Source organism: Myiozetetes cayanensis, unplaced genomic scaffold (genome assembly GCF_022539395.1).
Source record: "Myiozetetes cayanensis isolate MyiCay16 unplaced genomic scaffold, myiCay2020 scf16, whole genome shotgun sequence".
Lineage (NCBI taxonomy): Eukaryota > Metazoa > Chordata > Aves > Passeriformes > Tyrannidae > Myiozetetes > Myiozetetes cayanensis.
The window spans coordinates 16,013,256-16,040,381 of NW_026087270.1; the positions used below are offsets into that span (position 1 = coordinate 16,013,256).

The 27,126-nt window shown below is 57.0% G+C and overlaps 3 protein-coding genes across 3 annotated transcripts; 1 reads left to right on the forward strand and 2 right to left on the reverse strand.

The window, feature by feature from the left end:
- The first annotated feature begins 1,014 nt into the window (after window positions 1-1,014).
- LOC126638035 (pancreatic secretory granule membrane major glycoprotein GP2-like) lies at window positions 1,015-6,507 on the forward strand. Its single transcript, XM_050311645.1, has 9 exons — window positions 1,015-1,203; window positions 2,013-2,079; window positions 2,253-2,420; window positions 3,169-3,374; window positions 3,963-4,123; window positions 4,502-4,747; window positions 5,084-5,243; window positions 5,651-5,795; window positions 6,407-6,507. Exons 1-9 carry the CDS (start codon window positions 1,015-1,017, stop codon window positions 6,505-6,507), a joined length of 1,443 nt encoding a protein of 480 aa, XP_050167602.1.
- Window positions 6,508-6,957: 450 nt separating this feature from the next.
- On the reverse strand, window positions 6,958-12,317 carry ADGRG3 (adhesion G protein-coupled receptor G3). Its single transcript, XM_050311646.1, has 12 exons — window positions 12,261-12,317; window positions 11,537-11,808; window positions 11,346-11,451; window positions 10,650-10,790; window positions 10,439-10,561; window positions 10,316-10,355; window positions 10,142-10,242; window positions 9,575-9,687; window positions 9,155-9,438; window positions 8,781-8,874; window positions 8,055-8,341; window positions 6,958-7,814 (listed from the first exon to the last, which is right to left on the reverse strand). Exons 1-12 carry the CDS (start codon window positions 12,315-12,317, stop codon window positions 7,699-7,701), a joined length of 1,734 nt encoding a protein of 577 aa, XP_050167603.1. The 3' UTR covers window positions 6,958-7,698.
- An 852-nt stretch (window positions 12,318-13,169) lies between these two features.
- Window positions 13,170-24,615, reverse strand: ADGRG1 (adhesion G protein-coupled receptor G1). Its single transcript, XM_050311311.1, has 14 exons — window positions 24,477-24,615; window positions 19,249-19,336; window positions 18,337-18,762; window positions 17,715-17,838; window positions 17,486-17,633; window positions 17,274-17,402; window positions 17,008-17,124; window positions 16,454-16,499; window positions 15,996-16,096; window positions 15,797-15,912; window positions 15,165-15,439; window positions 14,447-14,558; window positions 13,935-14,203; window positions 13,170-13,809 (listed from the first exon to the last, which is right to left on the reverse strand). Exons 2-14 carry the CDS (start codon window positions 19,286-19,288, stop codon window positions 13,694-13,696), a joined length of 2,019 nt encoding a protein of 672 aa, XP_050167268.1. The 5' UTR covers window positions 19,289-19,336; window positions 24,477-24,615; the 3' UTR covers window positions 13,170-13,693.
- Window positions 24,616-27,126: the final 2,511 nt, after the last annotated feature.

A 27,126-nucleotide genomic window follows, 5' to 3' on the forward strand; every position in this document is an offset into this window, starting at 1 on the left:
ACCAAGGGATGGCAGGACGACTTTTTTTTTTTCTTTTTATTTTTTATTCATCTTTTTCTTATTATTTTTCTTAGTTTTCTTTTCCTCTTCCTCCTCCTTTTCCTCTCCTTTTTCTTTTTTTCTTTTCTTTTTTTTTCTTTTTTCTTTTATTTTTTCTTCTTAATTGGCAGTCCATTAAGCTGTAAGCAGGGTCAGGTGCTAAACACTTTTTTTTTTCTGTTTTTTTTTGTTGTGGTTAGGAAAAAACATGGATGGATGGAGTGAAGGAGGGATCAATATTCACATTAGCTGCTATGTTATGGTAACTGTAGCAATTAAAGCTCTGAGGATGCAAAGAGTACAGTCAATATATATATATAAAGAAGCACCATCTTGAGTGATTACTGCTGTTTGCAAATGATTGCTGTTGCCCAAATGGCATGAAGCTGTGTTGAGGGGGGCAAGGGGAAGATTAGGTTGGATATTAGGAAAAGGTGCTTCATCCAGACAGTGGTCGAGCACTGGAACAGGATCCCCAGAGAAGTGGTAACAACACCAAGCCTGACAGAGTCCAAGGAGTGTTTGGACAATGCTCTCAGGCACATGGTGGGATTCTTGGGGCTGTCCTGTGCAGGGCCAGGAGTTGAACTCGATGATCTTTGTGGGTCCCTTCCAAATCAGGATATTCTGTAATTCAAACTGAGGTGGGACCAAGCCCTCATCCCTCCATCTCTCACCAGTACTTCTCAGCAGCTCTTTGATGCCAGAAGTCAATAAAAACACAGCTGAGAGAAATGTATGTTGTGGTTGCAAAACTGCCTGTACTCAGTATCCAGAGTTATCTGGCCTTCACATGTGGTATCTGTTGCTACTGCTGCGTCAAAAACAGATGCCCAAAAACCAGCTGGATGCACCAACCCCGAGATCCCTGGGGGTTTTGCAGATACTCCCCCTGTTTGTGATCCCATCAGGGCTGTGAAATGAGTCAGCGTTCGCAGGCCGGTGGCTCACTGGAAGGGCCATCCATGCCAGAGGATGGACTTCCAGAGAGCCCTCTCCTCCCCGGCCCTGAAGGATGCTCAGCTGGCTCTTGTGCAATCGCAGAGGCAGCGTGGTGTTTGCGTGGGGGAGAGGGATGAGCTGCCAGAGGGCAATATAAAGCAGGGAGCACGGAGTGGCCTCGGGGCAGCGGTGGGTGGAGGAGCAGAGCGTGGCCTGGAGATGGTAAGTGGGATGAAATCGAGGTGTGGGATCTCTCAGGACTGGAGCAGGGAATAAATCCTCCTTGCTCAGCTGTCTGGCAGTCACAGCCGCTCGGGGTCGGTGAAGGGGTGGAGGGGGGTGTGTGCTGCTGGACCAGAGTGGGGCTTTTGGCATTGGCTTTGCCCTGCTCTCAGACAGAGCACTGCCCAGCCATCAGCCCTGGCTGACTCACATCCACTTCTCTGATAAGGAGTATCCGATGTCCAGGGCCATTCCAGGACTGTGCCATTAGTTTCCCATTATCTGTACCGAGAGGGGAGATGACTTAATCTGTGTCTTTTTGTCACTAATTTTAGTTGTGTTCAAGGCTTTGATTTTTTTTTTTAATCCTGTTGACTCCCTATGATGGATATGGTTTACTGGAAAAGTGAGGATCCTTTTGAAAATCCTAACTTTTCAAAAGAGCTGTGGTGGGAAGAGGGAAACTTCTTTCCTCTTTGGGGAGCCCAGATTGATGCCTCAGCTCTGTAGTTTTACTCAGTGCCAGTTCTCGCTGAAATGTGGCTTTATCGCTGTCACCACATCCCTGCAGGTCCAAGGGCTGCTTTTCCACCTCCTCTTTCTGGAATTGCTACCTAAATTCAGAACAGTATTTGACCCTTGTGCTAGCCTGAGGGGGTAGGAAACTACTTTGTGCCATCAAGCCTAAGAAATACAGTACAGATATTATTGCATCCATGCTTGAGGGTTCACTCTTTCTGAATGACTGCAAACATCTCCAACGAGCAGGGTACAAACCCGAGTTCTCCAGAGCCTGCTTGTTTTTCCAGGAGAGGACTGTGAGATGTTTGTTGCTGTTCTCTTGGCTCTGCCTGGCTGGCTGTGAAGGCAATAAGGGTGAGATTCCCTGTACTCTGTCCCTGCTGGGTCATGGATGGGTAATATGGAAAAATACTCAGCCTCTGAGAGCTGTGCAGGTCTTCCTGCAGTGGGACGAGTTCACGCTCACATCTCTCATCAGGGAGATGTTCTTGCTGCATTTCAGCTCACTTGCCTTTCCTTTGCTGCAGGTGAGCTGGTGAGCACACATGGCCTGAGGCCACGGGTTGCCCTCCATCTCAAGAGGAGCCCAGATGTCTGCCTGTCAAACCCGTGCCAGCACCAGGGGCACTGCCAGGTGATGGGGGACAGACCAGTTTGCAGCTGCAAACCAGGCTTCAAAGGGGAATTCTGCCAAGGTAGGGCTGGGAATGCTGGTGAGCACTCACCAGTCTGTCCAGGGGCACCAGAGGGAAGGGTGATGGGCACAGTGCACTGGTGTTACCACTGCTCTCCATTCCAGGAGAGCATCCCACCTCCTGGTCCAGGTGCATTCCCCACCACCATAGCCATGTCCTCGACTACGTGTTGGTACAAAGCCAAGTCACAGGGCATTTTCTTCTTCCCCAAAAGCTTTAATTCCTTAATTCCCTGGCTGTGCCGTGGTGTAGCTGTGCCAGGACAGCAGGACATGCTGCAGGGCACAGCTGCCTCTCCATCTCAGAACAACCACACACATTCTGGCACAGCTACAGTGAAGCCCCTTCCACGCACTAGCCAAAAGCTGTGTCTTCTTCCTCTGAAGGAGAGGGTTGCTGTCCCTGCCTGGTGCCCTTGGCAGACTGTGGGGATTCTGTGGACAGCCCTTGGAAGGGGCCAGACCCACAACATCTGCCTTTATGTCTTGAGCTTAAGGACTGTGTCTGTTCGGAGCAGTGGCAGCCATGGACTTGAGCAGCTCTTAGAAAATACCAGACCCACATTAACTTCTGCATGTTCCCAAAGGCCTGTCTTCTGCCCAGTGTCTCTGAAGAGCCCTACCAGCAGCCTCCACCAAGCCTGGGATGAGGGTCTGCTGAGCTCAGTGGGACTGTGCCATCCCCCAGCTGATGTAGGGCTCCTTCAGGCCTCTTCCTTATTGCTATTGCAGATGGCTTTTTCCCCCAGATGTGGTACTGAAGTTGGCCTGTGAGGAGGAGCATATGAAGATGATGGTGAGGAAGGAGGTGTTTGAACTCTTGAAAATCCCACGGGAGCTTGTCCACTTGAAGAACCAGGCGTGCAAGGTCTCAGAAAAGGAAGAAGAGGGTGAGCTGTTTTTTTCAGCCACCCTCACTGGTGAAAACCACACTGCCTGTGGGTCAATAATCGAGGTAAGGATCCAGCAGAGCCTTTCTGCATAGCTCCAAAGCCGTGAGAGGAGCAAGACGTGCTGAGTGGGGACAGCAAAGAGAAAGCCTCAAAGGTTTTTCCTTTTATATCTGGGTGTTGTAAAGTTCTCATTCCCTTTGAAAAGCTTCCCTGGGCATGTCAGAAGCCTCTGCTGCCTCTGCCAAACTGCTGCTGGCAGCACATTTTGCCTGATTTAGCAGAGCATGGAAGTCTCAGTTTGTGCTTTACTAGCTGATAACAGCCCTCAGCTTTCTGGCCACATCCTCTGAGCCCTGCAGCCCTGGCCCCTTGATCCCTCACTTGCTTCATGGATCAGGAAGGGTGCAGAGGAACTGGTGCTCCAGCTCTGCATTTTGCAGAAGAGCCCTCACCCACACTCATTATGTTGACTCCTGCCTGCTCTGGTGGTGGCTCCCAGTAGCCCCCAAACACAAAGCTTGAGCTAAAACCCCAGCAGATATCCAGGCCTGGAGCAGCTGCAGCTGAGTTTCACCTTCTGAGCTGGAGCTTGCATCTCTCTGTACGGATTTAGTCATAATCTGGACACTCGATTTTCTGTGCCATTGCAGAAAAACAGCTCCCATGTCTCCTACTCCAACGTCATTGAGTCAGAGCAGGAAGCCCAAGGGGCCATGATCTCCCGGAGTTTTCAGCTGGAAGTGCATTTCTCCTGCATCTATGCCTATGAGCAGGTGGTGAGGCTGCCCTTCGCTCTCACTGCTGTTGACAGGTGAGTGGTGCTGTTTCTCCCTGCTGCTGACATGGTGTCTTGGAGCTCGCAGAAAAGTAGATGCCTTCAATGAGGGGATCTGCAAAGGCCCTTGGGAGCCCCTAGGGAGCCCTGAGAGCAATGCCAGGCACCTTAGCCTGGCATCTTGGCCTCCCTTTTTCTTCCCAATGTGTTTTTTCAACACAAGGTTTGGGCCTGGGATGGAGCCAAAGTGGGGCACACACAGTCTGCCTTTCTCCTGCCCTCACTGCTTGAAACCAACTATCCAAAACGTGAAGGGTGGGGACTAGAAGAGGCCCTCACCAGGCTCCTGTGGAGGTGCAGGTTAGGGAGCCCTCATCCTCTGCTCTCCTCTCTTCTCTTCGTCGCTGCTCCCAGGCTGGTGCAGTCCGTGGTCAGAGAAGGACACTTCAACGTCAGCATGAGACTGTACAAGTCCCCCTCCTACCTCCAGCCTTATCACCTGCCGACCGTGGCCATCCCCCTCACAGACACACTCTATGTCCTGCTGGAGATAGAAGGACAGCAGCAGCTCAAGTACTTCCTGCTGAGTGTTTTGGACTGCTGGGCCACCCCAAGCACGGATCCCTTCCAGAGCGTGCGGCACAAGCTCATTGAGCAGGGGTGAGTGGAGGGCCCCCAGCACACCCGGTCTCCTTGCACCACGAGCACAGTCACATCCCTTTCCTGGCTGCTGAGGACGGGAGCAATGAGCAATGACAACACTGTTGCTCATAGGTGGAACCTGTGGTGGACACCATCATCAAACTGGCAGAACAGCCCCACAGATGAGCCCCTGAAAAGCTCTGAACTGAGCCCCTCTCCTGACCCTGCTCTGCTGCCAGCAGTGCTGCCTTCCTTCTAGTGCTGCTCCTGGCCAGCTAGGGAGTCAAAGCCTGCATTCCAGGCTGGGATGCTCCCCCTCATTTGGCACTCACTGACCCAGCTGTCATGTCCCAGGTGTCCCCATGACGAGACAGTGACCTATCTGAACGCCATTGGAGAGAGCAGCACCGCCAAGTTCAGCTTCCAGATGTTCCAGTTTGTTGGTTACCCCGAGGTGTTCCTGCACTGCCGTGTCCGGCTCTGCCTCCCCAGCAGTCCAGAGCCCTGTGCCAAGGTGAGCCCTCGCTGTTTTGCACCATCCCCTGGCCAGGCATGATGCTGGAGAAGACAAGCTCCTTGCAGAAGGGGCTCTGCTCTGGTTCTGGGTGCTTCACACAATAAACACCAGGAGCTCACCCCAGCACCCTGAACTAAAGGTACAAGGGCTTGAACCCAAAGGAGAGCCCCTTTCCCTCTTCCCTCTGGCTGTTGGGTATTTGCAGGGGGAGAAGTTGATGCCAGGATTTGGGGAGGAACGAGCTAAGATCCTTTAGGACCTGGTGCCTCTCATGCTCTGGGGTCCTGACTGCTCCCAGGCTGCAGCTCCAACGGGGCCTCTGCCAGCAGGAGACCTCTGGCCCTTTGATCAGACTTTCCCCCTGTCCTCTGGTTCCATCACCCTTCCCTTGGCTCTGTTGACAGCAATGCCCAAGGCACTGGAAGAACAAGCGGGCACTGGTGGATGACTACAATAAGATTGTCTCCTATGGGCCCATCCACCTGCTGGCTGCTCCTTCCTTGGAAGCAGAGACCCATCATTCCAGCACTGACCAACAGGACCTGGCAGGTACTTAGGTCCTTCTGGGAAGGACAGGAGCAGCTCCCAGACCCTTGCAGCTGTCTAGGCAGTGCCAGGTTGTTAAAAAGGGCTGCTAAAATCAGTGCCCTGCACAGAGGCATGGAGTCTTTCAGGTGTCATGGCCACTCATGGCAAAGTCCAAAGCCAAACCAGCACAGGTTGGGATGAGCAGGGGAGCTGGGCAGGAAGGGACCCAAAGCCAGAAGGCTGGTGGTGCAGCACCCCAGCCAGGGAAGGCTCTGCATCATCAGCCCAGCAAGGCAGGCTCCTCCTGAGCACTGAGGTCAATCCAGGAGATCCAAGCAGTGGTCCAGGACCAGGTTGAGGGCAAGCACACCTACAGCGTAGCTCAGACCAGGCATAAATACTGAACTAGATGGAACCCTTGGGCAGCAGGGGTGGGTGGAGGCCATTTGAGGTGACTGAGTCCTATCTAGTGCCCCCAGGGTTCCCAAGTACCCCCAGCTCCAGTGGCTCCTGCCCTTTCACAGGAGGTGACCTCCCCCCCAGATCTGTCCCCAGCTGGGAGATGCTGCGCTGGGGCTCAGAGCTGGCTCAGGGGACCCAGATATGTCACGAGTCTCTCTCCTCTTTGGCAGGACCCAACCCGTGGCTCCCCGGGGCCCTCGTCCTGCTGTGTGTGCTTGGTGTGCTCACCGTGGCGGGGGCAGCCGTCAGTGTGGGGCGGAGAATGGGTTAGGAAACGGCTGTTTCCAAATAAACGTGACAGCAGCAGAGAGCCTCTTGCCTGTGTCTTTATGGGGTTTGGGGGAAGAAAGTGGTGGTTGGACTCAAACAGTGCTTGAAGGTTGAGGCTCATCAGAGTGTTTCTGCTCCCTCTAGCATCCCTAGAACCTACTCATCCCTGCCAGGGTCACACTCTCTAAACTCAAAGCATGCACCCAGGGCTGGGAGGGTTCTTCCCGTGTTCCTCTTCCCCAGAGAGACACCCTGGTGCATGGGGTGATGGAGGTGTCCCAGCACCAGATACTTGCCCACCAAAGCTGGTCTTTGTGTGGTTCTGTGGGACACAGATGTGGTGTTAGCAGAGAAGGGGTTGCTCTGTGCATGCACATCCGTGTGTGTGTGTGTATTTATCCACACTGATTTCTCCCTTCATCCATGACAAATTGCCAGCAAGGTTTCTGCCATTTGATACATCTCCAATATAAAGCAAATAACAAACAATATTGTAAGTATCAAAGACTAAATCCACAGTGCTCAGAGAGCTGGCAGGGATTTAATACTGCAACATGGATCAGGAGAAGACAAGCAGTGGCCCTGCGAGGTGGCTGTGTGTGAGCTTCCAGCTGCTGCACAGTATCCGTGCACAAATCATTGCTGGCCCCAGTGGGTGTTTTGCAGGAAAGACATCCAGCAGATCCCTGCCAGAGAGCAGGAGATGTATTGCAAAGAACCTCATGGGATTTCTCTTTTTTTTTTTTTTGCTGGTTCCCAGACCTGAACCTCCCATGTCTGGAGCGAGTCATTCCTCTCCCTCCAACGGCAGGAAACCCATTGCTGGACTGGTTCAGTACCAAAGGCCATCTCTAGTGAAGAGAGGGGATGGTCCATCACAGCTGAAGGTGGGAGGTTCATGGGCTCCCCCTCATCCCTTCAACAGCCCTTTGGGGGATGAGATCGGGGCATTTCAAGACCATGGAACTTCAGCCTGGAGGGACTTCAGCAGAAGGGTCATCTCTGGAGCTCCTTGCCCAAGGAATGGCAGGGCCAAAGCAAAGAGCCCTGCTGAGGTGGATCATGCCCACTGAAGGGTAAACTCAGGTGTGGCAAACTGATCCCTCCCTCCGTGGGGAAGCTGCATCTACTGGGATCAAAGATTGCTCTCAGCAGATGCACACACAGGCAGGAAGAGAGGTCCAGCCAGGAGCTACTCCTGGGAGACTGTGGTGTTTTTGTCATGTCTGATGATGTGGGACAGGGAGCCAGTGGTCTCCTTCGTCTTTGGGTAGTAGAGGATGACCAGCCAGATGAATATGAAGATTCCTGCATGGAAAGGAATACAAATACTCAGCAACAGCAGGAGACGGTGAGAAGGACCTTGCCAGGATGCTGACAGCACTTCCCTGCTGCTTCCAGGGGATTACCCCAGCTCACTCCTGCTCCCCCTCACCCCATACTCCAGGTGCACCATTTGGCTGGGACATGCCAAATGTCCCTAATTCTCTGCTGAGGAATGACTTCCTTGGAGGAAAACTATCCTCACTGCTCAGAGGCAGCACTGACCTTGGAGAGAGTTGAGGATGGTGAAGAGGTAGAGCACGGGCGCAGAGGAGGTGCCGTGGGTGAGGAATGCCAGGGCCCAGGTGGCTCCCAGCAGGCAGAAGAGCCCTGCTGCCACTAGGGCCACCTTCCAGGGCTTGTGGCCTCCCTGCACCACCCCTGTGCCCTGCAAGCTGCAGCTCTTCTGGGTCACCACCCCAAAGAGAGCCATGTTGAAGAGGAAGATGAGGCTGAAGTAGCCGCAGTTGGTGATGTAGTGGAGCAGGAGATGTTTGGAAGTGATCCAGCACCTGAAAAGAGAGAACCTCCAGTGGCCCTGCAAGCCCCAGAAGCACTCCTGGGAGCCTCCACAGGGAGATGTTTCAGGGATGCAGGGACACCCTTGTGCTGGGGGGGATTTTCTAAGGCCAGGATGAAGCAAGGGGCCAGTGGTGCATATCCACTGCTCTCGTGTTGCTCAGCTGGGAGGGATCCTGGGGAAGCTCCAGGTGGACCTTGGACATCCCTCCATGACCTGGAGGGCTGCAGGCATGACCAAGGAAGCTCAGCATGAGAGGTGGTGGTGGGGGGGGTGGCTGATGTGTCGTAATCACAATTGAGGAAGCAGAAGCATGGCGTAAAGCCGAGCTGGATGGGTGCAATCCCTGACTGCTGCACTCCCAGAAGGACTGGGCTACCACTCCTCATGCCAAAGGGCCACCCAAGCCCTGTGGGCAGTGGTGCACGCACAGGTGGGCTATGACCTGGTGGTCCGTGGTGTGGATGCTGTACTCTCCGTAGGAGCCGACGACTCCTGCCACTCCCACCACGAGAACGGGCAAGCCTGGAAGAAGGGAGACACACGGAATCACAGAATTGTTTAGGTTGGAAAGAACCTCTAAGATCATTGAGGGCAACCATTATTCTAGCACATTCACCACCAAAGCATGTCCCCAGGTGCCACATCCACACATCTTTTGAACACTTCCAGGGATGGTGACTCCACCATTGCCCAGGGCAGCCTGTTCCAGTACCTGACTACCCTTTCAGTGCAGAAATTTTCCTTAATATCCAATCTAAACCTCCTACTGCCCCCCTCTCTCCCCCAGGCTGGTGGTGCTCACCCCAGCCAAGCAGGCACAGCTTCACCAGGTAGTGGTGGATGTAGACACCAAGGACCTTGACGAAGAGGAGGTAGAGCTGACAGCCCTCCAGCGCCGTCCAGGTGAAGCAGCAGAGCAGGCAGTAGTGGGTGAGCCCCCCCAGGACCTTACAGGTCACTGCCTTGGTCCTCCCAGAGAGCCCACTGTTGAGCAGGAAGGCCAGGTTGAGGAGGAACAGGCTGCCCACGAGGTTCATGTGCAGCCCCAGGTTGGTGCGGCGGGTCTCGTCAAACCTGAACCTGCACCTGAGCGTTCCCAGAGGGACCAGGAAAAGCAGAGGTCACGGGTGCTGCACCACAGCAGGTCCATGCAGAGGCACCGGAATGGCCCCACATCTCTCCTGGCTTGACAAGTCCCCGTGGAGCTGCTGGCACATCCTACCTTATGAAGATGCAGAAGGCGATGGTGAAGATGGAAAAAGCCATGGCTACCCCACAGCCAGCGGTGGCAACAGACATCAAGGCTTGTGCTGTGGAGCCATCCAGAGCTGGGTTCTGCCAAACATGCATGTGTTGGGTTAGACAGGCCCCAGACCAGCCTAGAAAACCCATCTGCAGCTACCAGAGCCACAGGGCTGATAAACATGGTGGGCCAGCAAAAGGTCTCTGGGGGGAACAAGGCAGTGGTGGCTCAGAGGAGATGTTCCCCAAGGTGGGGTGAGGAGTGGGAGAAATGGACCACCTTGACCACCCTCCTGAGAGACTTCACCAAGATATGTGACATCAGGCCTTGCTACTCCAGAGCTTGCATTAGGCTGGAGCCTTTTCCAGGCTGCCCTGCTTTGCTGCCCTGCTGAGCTGGGCCTGGGCTTGTGTTTGGGACCTGGGCTTGCCTGGAAAAAGCTATAACTATCCTTGTATGGCTGCTCATGACACCAGAGGGGCCACCAAAATGGGCAGGCAGCACTGTCAGGGTATGAGCAGGAGTTGTGGGGAGCGGGATCATCACCAGGAGGAGGGTGAAGAAGGTGAGATGGTCACAGGAGCAGACTGTCTTCTTGTCCCCGGGCTGTGTGACACATCCACTGCTGCACCAGCCTCCTGCCTGCCCTGCAAGGGGCAAGGAGTGACCACGGAGAGCTCCAGGCACAGCCCCTGTGCCCGGCCCCGCCGAGGACTGCACCTTTGCTGGGATCCCAGAAGACACACTGTGGGGTGACACCCTGCCAAGAGGGACAGCGGCATCAGCTGGTGCCACAGTGAGGGGCACTGGAGAAGGGATGGAGGGCGGGCAGGGCTGGCTTACAGGGTGCAGCTGGCTGTGGGTGAAGGTGAGCTGCACGGGGTCCCGCAGCCCGGAGATGCTGGTGTTTCCCACTGTGATGCCCACCACGGTGTTGTCCAGGACCTGTCCTGCCTGGTTGACTTCCTGCATGGGGGGAACGTTACCTGAGCCCAGCTGGTGTGTAGTGAGTGCCCGTGGCAGCACGAAGGATGCCAGCAATGCCAGCTCATACCTTGAACATGCCAAGCTGCTGGATGTTGAGGACTGTCACCACCACGTGCACTACCTGGCTACTCAGAGACCGAAATATCTCCCTAGGGAGATGGATTTTTCCTGCCTTCCCCTTCTCTGTGGTATTCAGCATGCTGGGACCCTGCGGTGGAGGAGGACAGGGAGAGGCTGTTGCTGGCAGATCACTCCTCTGCTTGGGACCCACCAACCTTGCTCCAAATTCAGCCAAATTCAGCCCTGCCTGGGTGGGTTTGCTCAGCAACATCAGGAGAAGCCCTGAGGGCAGAAGGAGAGAAACTCATCCCCAGTAGCTACAGAGGCAGAGGTGGGAATGGGACCCACAAGGTCCTCAACCCATGATCACCCATGAGTGGGACATCCAGAGCTGGGAGAGCCTGTGGGTGGGCAGGAGGCCCAAGGTCACACACATTCCTCCTCCTTTCCTACCTTGCTCTCCCCCTGACCACCCCTGTCTGCTGGGACGGCTCTCAGGGAGGGCTCTTTCCTCCCAGGCACCATTTCTCGTGACTCCTCGCCAAGGGATGTTAAAATTGACGTGGGTCCATGATGCAACCCCGGAACAGGGCGGAGGAAGAGCACAGCAGGGCACACCACACCCCAGGGCAAGGGCTTGGAAGAGGGACACCTGGAAAGCGTGGGACCTTCCAAGCGAGGGAGAGGGAAGGGCACATCTCACCTCCGTGGGGGAAAAGGTGATGAGAACATCACGGGCGACAGCCCTGCTGACATTGAGGAACAGCTTCTTGAGCCCGACCGGCTGACTGTGCAGCCCCTGCACCTCCCTGCGGGACGGGAGGGGGGCTGTGGGACTGGTGGATGCAAGGAGCTGAGCCCCCAAGACCCTGCCACGGCCCGCCCTGCTGCTACCTGAACCAGCGATCCCGCAGGCAGGCACAGGCGGAGCTGTGAGAGCGCCCCAGCTCCGGGCAGCGCCGCGGCAGCCCGAGGATGCTAAACCCGCTGTGCCATTTCCCCGGCTCCACCGTCACGTTGCAGCACGAGAGGGAATCGTCACCCCGACCCAGAGCTGGGGAGGGTGGCAGCAGGGTGAGCACCAGGCACCACGGCGTTGGGTGGGCCGAGGGTAGGGAGGGGGGGCCACCACTCACCAGAACAGCGCTCCTTTCCCCCGGCAACATCTGGAAGAACAGTCCGTTAAGAAATGGAGGGAAAAGCCCAAAATCTAGGGTCAGTCCTCCCCTTGCCCACGAGGGGAGGGGAGGCAGGAGAATCTGGCAGCTACCAGGTTTGAGAGGAACAGTTCTGCAGTTACACGGGCTTCAAAAACACCCGGACAGCCATCAGGGCTGGTGAGGACAAAGGCACTGTGTCCAGCCCCCCCGGGAGGCTCTGCAGAGGAGACCTTGAGCTTCTGGTTCCAGATTATTAAAAAATGCCCCAGTAGTAAACCCCCCCCAAGTCCACTTGCCTCTGCCAGTTCTGCACATCTCAGCATGGATGCTCCCTCTGGCCTGTCCACTTTTCAGGGTGAAACACCCCATCATAGCCTTTGGGTGAACACTTTCCCATGGGAAACCTTCCCCTCAAGCCCATAGCACTCCCACATCGAGGATGTCTATCCCCCCCTCACCCACCACTCACCAGGCAGCATCAGGAACAGCAGGATGGTGCCCAGGAACAGGTTCATGCTGCTTTGTGGGGTCTCCTGACCACCCCTGGCTGTCCCACCTCACTCAGGTCCCCTCGTCCCAGCAGCTCAGCTCCTCCCCAGGGCTTGTGGCCACTCCTGAGGCAACGGGACGTGTCTTCATTTCCTTTCTGAGAACCCCTCACGCCTTCCTGTGGGCTGGCAAGGGACCTCCTGCCCTGGCTCACAGCAACAGTGACAACTGTCAGAGCTGCAGCGTTTCCCTCTTGGCTCCTTCTGCTCACTGACGTGGGGTTTTTTGCTTTCCCTTTCTCTCCCCAGTCCTGCCAAGGGGTCGATGGCCCTCACCAGCACAGTGACATGCTGGAGCATCCCCCTCCTAAACTGGGCATCACCACAAGCTGCTGGGATGAAGCATCCCCTTCCTGGGAAGGTGTCCCCACCCCAGGTGGGTCCTGGAAGCTGGGTGGAGGGGGATGAGCTGCAGCCAGAGCACCCTCTGGAAGGGCAAATGGTGGAACAGGGGATGTGGTGCTGCACTTGCAAGTGGTACAGCCAGGTTCTGCCTGGCCCCACAGCCACTGAGGGAGGCAACTCCCTTCCTGTGAAGTCTCCCTCTTTGGATCTCTGTCCTCCACCAGCTTCCCTTTCCGCTGGGTAGTGATGGTCCCTCGATTCCCAAGCCATTGGCATCTCCCTCCATCACCCCAACCCCTATGGTACCAGGCAGGCAGAGCTCTGCCAGGAGCAAAATCACCTGTCCCAGCTCAGAAGGATCCTACAGGCTGGAATGCTGAGTCCTGCTTGGGGATGGGACAACCCCAGCTGAGGGACAGATCCCATTGGAGAGCCCAGCAATGCACCCAGCAGAGATCCCAGCAAGCCACACTCTGAGAGGAACAACTTTAATGGGCACGAGTCTGGTGTGCAGGCATGCTCACTGAACTCCTACACCATCCAAAAATAGACATCCAACAAAATAACAAAAATAGATTATTCCAGCTGCCAGAGGGTGTGGCGGGGGCAGAGTCATTCTGTCTTCCCTGGGGAAGGACCCTCATGCTGACCACCAGCAAGGGCTGAAGACGGGGCCTTTCCCAGCCATTATCCCTGCTCTCAGGGCATGGCAGAGGATGCCTGGAGGCACTGGGGACCCTGCCCCTTCCACGTTTTGCAGCCCCCACTGCCCAGGCGAATATTCCCTCCCTCCTTTCTGCCCCAAAGGTGCCAAGCCAGTCAGGATGTGGTGGGTGGGAAAACTGGGGAGGGGGCTGGCAGAGGTGAGGTCCCTCTGCAGGTCCCTGGGCTCCTCACAGCCCTATGGGGCGGGTGCAGTAGCAAAGCAGATGGAGTCAGTCCTTCCTGTGGCCGTCCTCAGCACAGGGAGCCCGTGCACGGCACGGCCACCACAGGGCTCAGCCGATGTGGCTGCTGTTGGGCTGCAGCTTGACGCTGTCTGAGCTGCACTGCGAGTCAGGGGACTTCCTCGCCTGCAGCACCATGGTCCAGTACCAGAGGAAGATGAGGAAGCCTGTGAGAGGGGAGAGGAAGGGTGGGTGAGCCCCCACGAGGCACCAACAGCAGCTGAGAGCGAGCCAGCCAGCCTGCCAGGGCTCCTCTCACACCCCATGAAAGCCCCAGTGTCCCCAGGCTCACCTTGGAGGGAGTTGATGATGGTGAAGATGTAGAGGGAGACAAGGCAGAAGACACCAGAGGTGAAGGAGAAGAAGATCAGTGCCCAGGGAATGCCCAGCAGGATGCTCAGCCCCAAGAGGGCCAGGACATGCTTGAGCTTGTGGCCTTTCTTGTTCTGCCGGAGGATCTCCCGGACCATGGCCCCCAGCATGACCGAGTTGAAGAGGAACACCAGGCTGAAGAAACCCAGGTTCACGATGTTATGGATCAGGGGGCTCGTGATCCAGCAGCTGGAGGGAGGAGAAAGGGCAGAGGGTTACGCTGTGTCACCACACAGGGACATGAGCTGGGAGGGGCTGGAGGGAGCATGAAAATGTGGTGCCAACCCAGTGCCCAGGGTGGGGGGCACACCCTGGCACAAAGCCCCAGAAAGGCCACAGGGGGGCCAAGGAGAGTCTGCAGGACACAGTGAAGGTTCAACCAGCTGACTTTACCTCTGACCAGAAACCAGGCCACCCATTTCCACCACTTACATGGTTGCGTTGGTGGATTTGCCACTGACGGACTCATAGACGGGGACGGAGAAGGGGCCGTAGTTGGTCCAGTTGGCCAGGAAGATCAGCATCACACAGAGGAAGGGGAATCCTGCGTGGCAAGAGCAGAGTGAAGTGGCTGCCCTAGTCCCTGGCTTTTGGACCTTCTGGGAGGACTTGCTTCCCCTTTCTCCCTGTGTGGAGTACAAACCAACATCCTCTCCTCCAACAGGGCACTGAGATCAGAGCAGGCAACAAAGATGCCTGGCTTAAGCCCTGGCCTGGGAGTGGGCTGTGCTGTGCTGACCCCAACCAGGGGTCCACCAGGGACATGGAACTTAAGCCCACAAAAGGTCATGAAGTCTTCCTACCACAGCTTCCTGCCCAAAGCATGGCAGAGATGTGTGGGTGCTTCCTGCATCCAGCCCGTCTCTCTGGGCTGTCACGGATGTTTCTTTCAGAAAGAGAGGATCCCACTACTATTTAAAGACCCCAAGTGGTGGCTCTCACATGTCTCCCTTGCTGGGTGACCCCTAGGGTGACCCACCCTTGCTCTTGCACCAGTTTCTGCTCTCAGCCATTGAGTCTCCTTCTCCACCCCTCTGCTTTCAGACATCTGCTCCCGCACAGCTCCGTCTCCATCCCCATCCAGGCATCCCATACCCCAGTGCCCCTCCACCCTGTGCCCTCGGGGTGTCTCTGCCTCCCCAGTGCTCACCCCAGCCCACCAGGCAGAGCTTGAGGAGGAAGTGGTCATGGTAGGCGTTGAAGACTTCGATCACGAGCCGGTAGAGGTTGTAGCCCTCGATGCCCATCCAGGTGAGGCAGCTCAGAAGGGAGAAGTGCAGAAAGAGCCCCCCAGCTCTGCAGATCGCCTCGCTGCCGCTGGAGGCCAAGTGCTCGGAGATGAGGAAGGTCATATCCAGCAGGAAGATGGCACCCAGCAGGTTCATGTGGATGTGCATGCTCGTGATCTGGTCTCGCTGTTTGCTTCTGGAGAACGGAAGGGAGCAGACCTCACCACCACGTCCTTGGTGCCCCACAGCGCCCCACAGCTTCACATGGGCCCTTGAAAAGATCTTTGCAGGCTTCTGCTTGCTGGATCCATAACAACAACCAAGCAGATTTTCCAAAATCACTGAAAAGAGAGGTGTTCCCGAGCACCCTGCAGGAGGCCTGACCAAGGGGGTGGTTTCTGGAGAGGAGAACTTTGCTTTCTTCAAGCCTGGCTCCTTCATCATGCTTCTAGCCAGGCCACCAACTGCACTTGGAGAGCTTGTGCCCTGCCAGGGGTTCATGGCAAGGGACAGGACACAGACAGGGAGCGTGGGGTGAACCATCAGACTGTACCTGAAGTAGAGGAAGACGATGGTGCAAATGGAGGCCAAAGCTGAGATCAGGCAGCCGATGTAGGTTATGATGCTCAGGTAATGCCTGTGCACATGGGTGATCTCTGGGGAGGATACCTGAGGAGAAGGAGGAATGAGAGATGGTGAGGAAGAACAGCCAGGGGGAACAATGTGGAGAGCTGTGGGAAGGTGCTACCCACCATCAGCACGGCAAAGTAGGTGAGGTGGTTGCACCTGCACTCGGTCTGGCTGCTCCCTGTCACTGTGGCACAGCCATAGCTGTCCCAGCTCCCAGAACTGGCTGTGCAAGAGAAAGGGAGAGTGTCTGGTGAGCAGCAGGAACATCTGCCTCGGGTTCATGGATCTTTAGGGCAAGGAAAGAGGCAGGACAAGAGTGAGGGGTCCCAGCTTGGCCCAGGCCATGCGCACATATTCAGATGGCCCACTCAGCACCAGAACCCATTCCTAGGGAAGGGGAAAGCTCTTAGGTTAGCTATGGAGGGAAAAACCTGACATCAACCCTGTGGGAATGGTTTATGGAGTTGCAGCAAGGAAGGGAGGTGCAGAGCAACCTTCACTCCTACCAGCAGGGCTGTGGTACCTTGCAAAAGGGGCAAAGGCAGCACCTGGCTTCACACCCAAGGGCAGGGGCACTCACCAGTGATGTCCTCCTGCCAGAAGACACACAGTGGGGTCACATTCCTCTGCAATGACAAAACCATGAGCCCTGGTCAGGATGCAGCTGTGGGTTTGTTGCCCACCCAGCACATCTGACAGGGGAGACCATGGGGCAGGAGGCAAGATGATCTCAGGAGACAAACCAACCACTATGAAACAAGAAGGCTCCAGAGAGATGATGGAGCAGATACCTCCTTCCAGGTCCCCTTTTCCAAACAAGGGGTTCAGCTTTGAGTCAGGCACCTCACAGGGCCATGAATGAGCGAAAGGATTGTTAACTGAGAGTGTTTCCCAGCCTTGGACACTGTGCTGGAGGTGGCACATCTGCCATGCAGCATCTCCTGGGCAGGTGGAGGCAGTGCCACCCCCAGTGCACACAGTGAAGCCCTAAAAGACACAGCAGACCCTGCACAGGCAGGCCAAGGGCATGGACCTGCTGGATTGTGACCACTCTCTAGGCTGGCAGGGCCTGAGCCCTCCTTGCCCCTCCACTCCTGGAGGGATCAGGTTCAACGAGGCTGTGCCCCCACCTACCGGCAGCTGCTCGTGGAAGAAAGTGAGGACCACTGGGTCAGAGAGGTTGGCTACCACTGTGTCCACCAGGGAGATGCTGACCACCTTGTCACCCAGGACGTGGCTGCTGTTTTCATCCTGTTGGAGAAAAAGAGGAGGCAGTGGCAGTGGAGGAAGGGAAAGCTGCTGGATGTGAAAGTCCCCAAGAAGGAGGTCCCAGGACTCCTTCCACATCAAGCTTCCCTGTAGCACCAGACACTCCACCACGCCATGTGTGTGGGCGTTACCTGGAACATGGTTTGGTTGTCGATGTCCATGAGGAGCACCCTGTGCTCCGCCACCTCCTCCCTGTCCTTCACCACCATGAACAGGCTGCTTGGCAGGTCCACCGTGAACCCGTGGACCTCTCCGCCCTCCTGCAAGGAAAGGCTCGTCAGGAGGGAGTTTGGGAGGTGAAGCGACAGGCCAAGAGCACCAGGGCAAGCTTTCCAGGACCCACCTCTCTCTGGGAAGCAAAGGCCAGGTGCTGAGGATCCCGAGTGGGCTGGACCCTCAGGACAGTCACATGCACCGTGGCCTTCCCGAAGGTCTGGTTCTGCCCTTCGAGCTCCACCTTGGCCAGGGTCTTCTCCAGCTCCCCGAGTTTGCTGTCAGGGAAGGGGTGCAGTGAGCAGGGCGCAGTGGACGTGCACTGGCAGTGGCAGGAATGATGCAAGCCGGGAACTCACCGCCGGAGCGTCTGCTGCTCCGTGGCTCCCGGGGCTGGTGCCGGGGGCTGGGCAATGAGGCTGTCCAGGGCACTGAGCTGCTCCTCCACATCTTGCTCCCAGACAGGCATGCTCTCTGGAGAGGCTGATGGAAAGCAAATGCCGTGAAATGCATCGCCAGGACTGGCTTCCTCGTGCCCCAAACCGACCGGGCACAGCCCTGGGGGCAGCAGAAAGCAGGCACGGCTTCAAGCCAGCCCCAGGCTGGGGAAGCTGATGGTGACCCAAACCCAGAGAACTTTCCTGCCACCTACAGTTTGGCTTCCACCAAGTCCACTGGGACTAGGGTGGTGGAGACAGAACCCTGAGGGGCCACTGCAAAGCCCACAGTTTCTCAGGATTTTAGGGAGCAAAGCACTTTTGAAAATCTCCACCTCCATCTTTAGGGATCCCAGGAACCAGGCCTATCTTTGGGCTGCTTCGAGCAAACCTACATCCCCTTCCATCACCCTTCAGCTGTCTTCACATCACCAGGCTAAACCATACGCTGGGACACCAGCAGTGTTCTGCTGATGAGCTACAGAATGGGCTGGGGATGAAAAAACCCTTTCATCTCCTTAAAATAACGTTGAATTGCCCTTACCAGGGAAGAAGTATTCAGCCTTAGCATCGAGGGAGGTGTTCTTCCCATCCTTTGAGATGTAGGACACATTGAAGATGACCATGCTGGTTCTCTCAGTCTTCTGACTCTCCTGTCCCTTGGTGATGCTGCTGGATGGGTCCCCACCCAGGAGGATGCTCTGCTTCCCATACACCAAGCGCAGGGTCCTGTTGGCCTGGAACCAGGAGACACAGAAGCGGTACCTGCCCAAGGTGGGGGGCAAGCTGTACTTGTAGTAAGAGTTTCTCCTGTTTGGCAAAAAGGGCCTCCTTATTGTCAGTGCCTGGGCGGTGTTCTCAATGGAGATGGTGGCAGGGCCATGCTCGTAAATGATGGAGCTGCTCTGGGTCTGGTTTCGGTCCCCGCAGAAGTGGAAATCCTCTTCCTTGTGGCCACTGGCTCCCATCCCTGTGTTGCACAGGCACACAGAGACTTTGCTTCAGCCACCCTCCAGCAAACACTGCAACCCCACATCAGCTGTCAACATGTGGCACTCCAGGTTCTCCACCCCAGTCATCCCAAGCCTGTCCCGGAGTGGCTGCACGACATCAGCCACCTCCCCGATGTCACAGCCACGCTGTGAGGATCTGCCAGGGCCCCGTGGGCAACAGGACCTCCTGTCTTTCAGGGGTACCCTTCCCCATGTGCCACCACTCACTCTGACAGAGACTGACAGAGGACCTCTCCATCCCCAGAAGGGAAGGATGGAGACCATCTCCTTTCCTGCCCAAGAGACCCATCAGAGGCTCATCAGCCCATGTTTTACCTCTGTGGAAGCCACAGCTGCAAACGCCCCTCGATGCCCCTCAGCTGTTTTTTTGGGGCTGCCAGTTACTTCCAGCAGCCCAAACCCAGCTCACCATCCCAAGGCAGGACACAGTTGGAGCAGCCTACCTTGGAGAGGGGAGAGAAGGAGCAAAAGGAGGACCTTCATCCCGGGCAGCTTTCTGCTTTGGCTTGGCCTTCAAGGTGACAGCAGAGCCTGGAAGGGTACAAAAGAGAGGGGCCCCATGAGTATTTGGGTATCCCCATCCCATGGAGAGCAAAGGCTGTGCAGGTGGGACACCAGCAGGTCCCACGGCCAGCTCCGTGCTGCCTCTGCCACCAGGAGGAGCCAGGAGCACCAGGCACCCCACCTGGCTGTGGGCTGGAAGGACGGCAGGAAGCTCCCAAGCTCTTGGCACAGAGAGGGTGCCCCACCACCCCAGCACAGGCCAACGATTCCGCATGGGAGGGGTTCCCTCTTCCCCTCACTGCTCCACATCTCAGTTCAGGCGCTGGCTTCTTATCACGAGCGATAGGAACAGAAGGAAACTGTGGCTTCCTAGTTTGCCAGCCCTAAAGTTATTTTCTCATGTGCTTTCAGCTCCTGCAGATTAACTGAGGAGCCAGACACGTTGCAGACCGATCCATCATTTCAGCCTGGCAGAACCAGGCTCTCCCAGGCACATCCTGGTGATGCCAACACAGCAACCATGGCTGCCCAAATTCCTTCTGCCCCTCATGACCACCTGGGCCACATCCTCTGCAGCCCCTTTGCCCATCCCTTCACCCAGCACTCTGCCCCACCACCCTTTTCTTTGTCCTTATGTGACCTCCACCCAGGCCAGCACTGAGCACCCTTGGGTGCTGCCACACCCCTGCACTCACCCAGCTACAGTCCTCGCACCCACAGCCTTTCTCATCGCACTTTTCGCCTGCCCCAGGCCACAGACTCCATCTCCAGCGCTGCTGGGATGTACCAAGTGGTGTCACCTCGTCCTCGCCCTGCTGTCACCTCAACAATGGGATGGACCCTGCCCCTCAGGGTGGGACAGCATCAGTGGGGGGCTTCCGGACCAGCTGGCCCAGCCAAACACTTGCCAGTGCCCAAAGTGCAGCTGACATTCTGTCTGTCACCGCTGCACCCCACTCCTGTAACCCCTCTCAAACATCCTCTCAGGACCCATCAAGTGGTGGAGCCCTCTTTTGTTTGAGTGGGTGCTGGAGCCCCAACCAGCATCACCTGCAAAGGCTCCTGAGCTCTCCCAGGTGCCCAGGGGTCGTCAGATGGGAGGACTGGGAGAAAATCACTTGTGTGAAAACTCGTTGGCAGGTTTCTCCCCCACCAGCACAGGCTTTGTCTGGAAGTTTCTCCAGCCAGCACAGATCCAGGGCATACCCTGTGCCAGTGTACAGCCCACTCCCCGTCCCTCCCCATCTGCTTTTTGCAGCAGTTCATCACCAGCAGACGGGGGCTTCGGGTTGTTAATTAACCTGCTGCCATGGCTGCAACTGAGTGATGCTAATGAGGTTCCCTGGAGTGGGCTTGGAGGGCATGGCACAGACACGACCTGGCAGCAGTAAATGGATTTGGAAGGAGCTGTCATCCCAGTGCTTTGCCACACACTTGGGAGTCACGCACATATATCCAAAAAGCACGGATCAGGGGTGGCAAAATGCCACTGGCGACGGAAAACACCTGGATCACTAAAAAGCAACAGAGCAGCACATGAATGCCAACTGTGTTGTGCTGTCAGCGAGCCAGCATGCCAGGAAAGCATCCCCTGGGGAATGCTGAATTCCAGGGAGGCTGCAGCCCACCCCACCATGCTGGCATCTTTGAGACTGTTTTGGGATGGCGGGAGGAGAGGATCAGCCCCTTTCAACCGTTACTCAGCTGGGACCAGAAATCCCTGTGGGAAAGTGGGTGGGAGAGCTGGTATTTCCCCTTGGAGCCCTATATGGTCCTGCTCGACCTGACGCCAAATGCTGTTTCCTGAGCTGAACAATAGCGAGAGAAAATCCCCCGAAAATGGTTTTGCAGCGGGAAAACACGGCTTCCATCCATGCTGGTGATAAGCAGTAGCAAAGGTGCACCAAGGGATCACGTCAGGGGTGAATCCTGCCTCGTCACCTTCCCATTCCCATGTGGCAGTGGGCAAAATTCCTGGTTTGGCCCCAGAATCAGTTGGATGATGTACAAATGCCAGATGATGTAGCCAGCTTGGAACAGGCTTCCTCACTGCCACCACAGAGGGAGGCTCAGCCCTGGGCACCAGCTTGTATCCTCCCATCACCATTAAAAGTACTAGTCTTGGAAAGAAAAGCCAAGAAATTATATTGAGGCCTCTAAACCTGTAGGTAAATAGAGGGGAAGAAAATACTAAAAGCCACCAAACCCCCCTGGTGTTTACTACTGCCTTACTGCTCTCTGGATGACTTGGCAGTAGGTATTTAAGCTTTCAGGGGTGGCACGTGGCTTTGGATATGACGTTTTTTCCAAGGAGAAGGGAAGATGCTCTGACTTCTCAAACAAACACCGGAAATGGGGAGATCCAGGGCTTTTATCTGTTTTCCTTCCAGGTCCGTCAGGAAAGTGACGCTCTGTTCCTCGAGATGAGCCTGCAGTTCGTCACCTCAGCCTATTACCCAGCGGTGACTCGGGAACACGATGAGTAAACTGTGGCACAAAGAGGCAGGCCAGGACAGGCTCAGGGAGATGCAGAACAGCTTTGCACAACCAGCCCACCACAGACAATGTACCCTAGGGCTGGACCTGTCTGAGGAGGGGGGGACCCCGTCGGGGTCCCTCTGCAAAGGGGATGCCTCATTGTCGGTCATCTGGGTGCTTCACAAAGTGCCCTTGTCCTTGGCCAGTGGTGCGTGTCCGCAGGGGCCATCCCCCGTTATTCATGGCATTGGCATGTGATTCCCGTCACCGGTGGGTGGCAGGGGCTGACCCGGCGTGGCTGTTGATGCCCGAGGAGCCGAGGGGCAGCTGCGGCAGTGCCAGCCCGTGCCGTGGGATGGGGTGCAGCAGTTCAGCTTTTCCCTGCGGTGTTACACAGAACACCCAGCACCTTCAAGATGAGTCTTGCCAACAGGATGAAACCAGACCTGATAAAGATTCCCATGGGAGCAGCAGAGCTCCCTGCCAGATCTGTCCTTTGCCAGCCGTTGGCAGCTGGCCCTTCCCACACAGACATGGGGAAAACTGATGGGAGGCTGGCACAGCCGCCTGCCAGTGCCTGGGGCTCTTGAGAAGGAGCATTTGCTTAAAGCTGGGTCTTAACATTCAAAATTTTTCAAAGGTTTCCATTTCCTAAAAGTCACCACAAACACAAATTTTGCAGCGAACTAACCCAGTGCTTCCTCCCATGACAGGGTAACACGGCACCCAGCTCAGTGGTGTGCAAAGCCTGCGGCTTCAGCAGCAGTGACACACGCTCTGTGAAGGACCAGGTACACATGTGGTGGTCTGAGGGCTGCTGTGACACGGGGCTGAAGCTGTGCAGGGTGTCCTGCCCCAACACCCCACGACACCTCGCTGGCCACAGGGGATACAGCCAGCTGTCCTGCTGGCACCATACCATCACTCAGCCTTCTTCTGGAGCAACCCCTGGTCTCCTCCTGCACATAGGCTCCACCTTCCCTTCACCCAAACCAGCCCCCTGGGTTTGAAATGGCTTCCAAAACACCCCATCCCCTCCCAGCTCTTGGCCCCCTTCACATGAGCGGGGTCCCCATTGCCTGCCTGTGCCGCAGGTGCCAGGGAAAAGGAGGTGCAGGGCAGGGCAGAGCAGCTCAGGACCACCCCATATCAAGCTCCCAGGTATTTGGCACAGAAAGTAGCTATCCTGGAGCTTGGTGAGGGCAAAGTTTGCAGCACCCAAGGAGTCAGGTAAGAGACCGAGGGCCCCCCGGGATTCCTGCCAAACCCCAGCTGTCGGGTGAGCTGATGGGAAAGGAGCTGGTGAGTTGGAGCCCTCCTAAAAGCCAGGCATTGACAGGCTGCACCCAGCTGGTCCCATGCAGACAGTGGCACGCCAGGAGTCACCCAGCCTGCTGCCTGAAAACCCCACAACACCATCCCTGCGACACCCACGGGTGCCACCACAAGGTGCAGGAATGGCTATTCCCAGGGATCTCCATTCAGGCAACATGCAGTTGCTTGTAAACCTGTTGCTCCGGGAATAGCAGCCCCCAGGCCGTGGGATTAAAAGCTGGACTGGAACCAAGTATGCAGCATTTTTAGTCCTTGGCTTAATTCACATGGGAGCTGCGAACCCAGCAAGGGGCACGGCAAACCCCATTCTGGCTGCAGTCTCAAGCTCAAAGGATTTGCCCTCCCATCTCCAAAGCACTCCTGGCTCCCTGCTGGCGGTGGAGCTTGGAGGGGGGTTACTGCAGCCCTCAGACCATGAAACGAGCTTTGGCTGCCTTCCCTCCTCAACAGCCATTCGGACTTGCTGCCAGGAGGTTATTCCAGGAGACTTCATTTCAATTCTCCAGCTGGCCTCGCTGGGTTTTGCTGGTCCCTCTGGAGGGGCAGCTCAGGCAGTGGGCAAGGATCACCCCAAGCATCCCTTATCTCTTATCCCACAGCAGCATGCCGGGACCGGCAACAGCGAGCTGGGATGCTGCAGGAGGAATCCCCCCAACAGGCATTTTAGGGAAGGGAGCTCACCCTGTCGAGGCACGCCAGCGGTCCTATGGGATGCTGCACCCTCCGCCAGGAGGGAGGAGGGGAAAGAATGGGGTGTGGTAGTGGTTCCCATAGGGTGGGAAGCAACGGCCACACGCCGGGGCTTCGTGGGGCTCAGTTCTGCCGCCGGCAGCAGCCAGGAACAGCCTGTCCCGGACAGCTCAGGGGGCTTTGTGGCTCCACGGCCCCGGAATCCAGCCTGGCTACGAGGCAGACGAGTGCGAGCCCCACGTAGCAGGGATGGAGGTTGGTTTCACAGACAACTGGCAGCACCTTGGCCACGAGCAGAGACCCCGGGCCGTGCCCAGTCGGAGGCAGCACGGCCACCGCTGCGCCCCCGCATCCCCATGGAGGTCACTCCGCTCCATCCACCCAGGCTGCTCCCTGCCCGAGCACCCCAGTGCCACCAGCAGCGCGGAGCCCCCGTTCCCCCCTAGCCCTGCTCAGGGCTGACGCCCACCCCGCTCACCCCCCGCCCCGCGGGTGCCTCCCGCCGCTCTGCCCGCGCCCGGAGCACCGCACCGTACCCTCCGCTTTCAGTGCCCTCCCGGCCGTGCCCGGCCAGCGCCCCTCACCGCGACCTCTGAGACCCCCGGCGAACACCGGGAACGCCTCGATCTTCCCCCGGCTCAGCCGCTCCCCGCTGCCCCCATACCTGCGTTCGAGGCGGGCTCGGCTCGGCACCGCCCGGCACCGCCCGGCTCCTCACAGCCCGGTTTGGCTCCGCACGGCACCGCTCGGCTCTGCTGGCACGGCTCGGCTCGGCTCAGCACCACTCGGCACCTCGCAGCCCACTCGGCTCAGCGCGGTGCCCCCGTACCAGCGGCCCCGCCCCGTTCCCCCCCGACGGGCGGTGACTCAGCGGGGCGGGACCGGGACCGGTGGCTTCGCACCGACCCCTCCGAGACCCCCCCGGGATCTCTGCGGGGGCCGCGGGTCACCGCCCTCGGTCACGGCACCTGCCCGGTTCGGCTCAGCCCGGCTTGGTTCTGCTCGGCTCGGCTCAGCTCAGCACCTCGCAGCCCAGCACGGCCAAGACCCTCCTAGGTCGCTGTGGGAGCTGTGGGACCACCGCCCTTGATCACAGCACCTGCTCGGCTCGGCTTGGCTCAGCCTGGGAGCACCGGGCTGGGAGAACCAAGCTGTTTCACCCCTCCCGGCGGGCACCGGCACCAGGATGGGCTGGGGGACCTCGGCCGGGCAGAGCCGGGGGTGCCGCGTCCCGCCGCCCTTCAGCTGCGGGCTGGCGAGCATCCAGCGGCAGGCCGGAGCTGGAGGAGCCGGAGCCAGGCGGCTGCACGCCTGGCTGCCAATGGGATTAAAAAATAACAATTAATGGGAAAGCAGCCGGGACACAGTGTCCCCGTGACCCCTGTCCCGCTCCCCGCAGGGAGCGAGGGAGGCAAGAAACCGGGCAAGGAGCCCAGGCCCCAGGTGGGGGGTGCAGGGGAGGGTTCCCCCATGGAACCCCATAAAGCAGGTGGGCTGGGATGTGGAGTGTAGAGCCTGGATGCGACCACAGGCCTCCTGCCACACATCCCAAGGCTGGAGATGGGCACCCTGGGCCTGGCCATGAGGTCTCGGTGGGAGCTGAGGTTGGAAGTGTCGAGGCAGCAATGGGTGCTGTTGGAAAGAGCAAAGCTGCTGCTAAGCAGCGCCTGCATCCAGCCCTTTGTGTGCTCTGGGAAGCAGCCGGGCCGGAGAAAGCCGAGACGCAGGGAGCGGAGGGAGGAGGGTGGCGGGGAGGGCTCCGGGAAGTGCCCTGTGTAAATAGTTGCTCTTGCAGATATTTTTTTCAACGGCGTGAATGAGACTTTTCTTTCTGCAGGGGGAAGGGTGGAAATTACTTCCCTCTCCGGCAGGAAAGGTGATGGACCTTGATCCATCACAACACAGGGACTGTGTCACCTGAGGTGCCATGGCTGCGCTGGGATCCTTGGATCAGGGGGCATCCTGCACTCTTGCATCGCCCCCAGCTCGGTTTAATTTCCAGCTCCAAGCCCTGAATTTCCCTGGCTCCCTGGGGACGAGGCTCCCATGGGAAGCAGCTCACGTGGCCGGACCGTGGCTAAAGAGGCCGACCATGGCTAACACAGCTGCCTTTGAAGCCCGGCCGTCCCCACGCCTCGGGGAGCTGGGCCGGCTCTGAAAAACACGCTCATGGCAGGCGGGACCATCACTGTGAGCCAAACCTCCCACTGCGGGTCATCCCGACCAGCTCCTTCGGGAAATGCCATAAATCCACCTCCCGGGAATAACGCTGCTAAACCCAGCAGTGGCTCCCTCAGGATTAGGCTCTCCTGGAGAGGGGAATTAGGTGCAGACCCCTCGTACCCTGGAGAAAAGGACTTTTTTCTGCTGTTTGTGGAACAAAGAGCCTTTTGTCCGCACTTGACGTTATCAGGAGTTATTTTTAGGTCAACGCCTGCACTTGTTGATGTTGTTGGGATTATCTGTAAGTCGACAGTCCATGCTGTGCCTTCAGAGACACTGGCTGAGCACGGAGAGGGAGGAAATCCTTGTGTTTTCCCTTGCAAGGGACATTTGCCCTTGGGCACAGGCCAGTGGTGGCACTCCCTCAGCCTGATAAGCCTTCATTGCTCAAGGTGGGGAATTCCTAAAAACCCTAAAACTTCCTAAGACCCCTAAAAGCTCCTAAACCCCTTAAAGCTCCTAAATATGCTTAAAGTTCCTAAAAGCACCAAAACCCCTTAAAAACTCCTAAAAGCCTTAAAAGTTCCTAAAACCCCTAAAAGATCCCAAAATCCCTTGAAGTTCCTAAAAGTCCTGAAAATTCATAAAAGCCCCAATAGTCCCTAAATCCCTAAAAGCTCCTAAATATGCTTAAAGTGCCTAAAAGCCCTAGGAGTTCCTAAACCCCTTAAAAGTTCCTGAAACTCGAGAAAGTTCCCAAAAAGCCCCAAAGTTCCTAAAACGCCTTCTATTTTCCAAGAGCCCTAAAAGCTCCGAAAGAACCTTAACGCTTCCAAAACCTCCCAAAACCCCCCTGAATCTTCCTAAAAGCTCCTCAAGGCCCCGGTGCTGGCGGCAGGCAGGCGGGAATGTGCTGGCAGAGTGGTGGGATGGGCAGACTCCGGCAGGAGAGGGCACGTCCCACCAGTCTGCTGCCAGACGAGGGGAGACAAGTGTGGGCAGGGGTGCCCCAGCACTGTCTGCAGCCGAGGGCTGTGCCAGCTCCACTGCCAAGAGGTGTCAACCCCAGCCCAGCGTGCCCAGACCCCCCTCAGAGCCCCTTGGGAGCCCCACAGTGCTCTTGGAACTACGTTGGATAAGGGGGTGGGTGT

Bases quoted from the DNA above. Each gene is read 5' to 3' on its own strand.
- LOC126638035 (XM_050311645.1), top strand. From the start codon at position 1,015: ATGGACTTCCAGAGAGCCCTCTCCTCCCCGGCCCTGAAGGATGCTCAG. The intron at 3,375-3,962 runs GTAAGGATCCAG...GTGCCATTGCAG, and splicing joins CCTGTGGGTCAATAATCGAG to AAAAACAGCTCCCATGTCTC. The intron at 4,124-4,501 runs GTGAGTGGTGCT...CGCTGCTCCCAG, and splicing joins GCTCTCACTGCTGTTGACAG to GCTGGTGCAGTCCGTGGTCA.
- ADGRG3 (XM_050311646.1), bottom strand. From the start codon at position 12,317: ATGAACCTGTTCCTGGGCACCATCCTGCTGTTCCTGATGCTGCCTGGT. The intron at 10,356-10,438 runs GTAAGCCAGCCC...CCCTCTTGGCAG, and splicing joins CCCACAGCCAGCTGCACCCT to GGTGTCACCCCACAGTGTGT. The intron at 8,875-9,154 runs GTGAGCACCACC...CCCTTCTTCCAG, and splicing joins GCTGTGCCTGCTTGGCTGGG to GCTTGCCCGTTCTCGTGGTG.
- ADGRG1 (XM_050311311.1), bottom strand. From the start codon at position 19,288: ATGAAGGTCCTCCTTTTGCTCCTTCTCTCCCCTCTCCAAG. The intron at 17,403-17,485 runs GTGGGTCCTGGA...CTTTCCTTGCAG, and splicing joins CCTTTGCTTCCCAGAGAGAG to GAGGGCGGAGAGGTCCACGG. The intron at 16,097-16,453 runs GTGAGTGCCCCT...TCTCTTGCACAG, and splicing joins CTGGCAGGAGGACATCACTG to CCAGTTCTGGGAGCTGGGAC.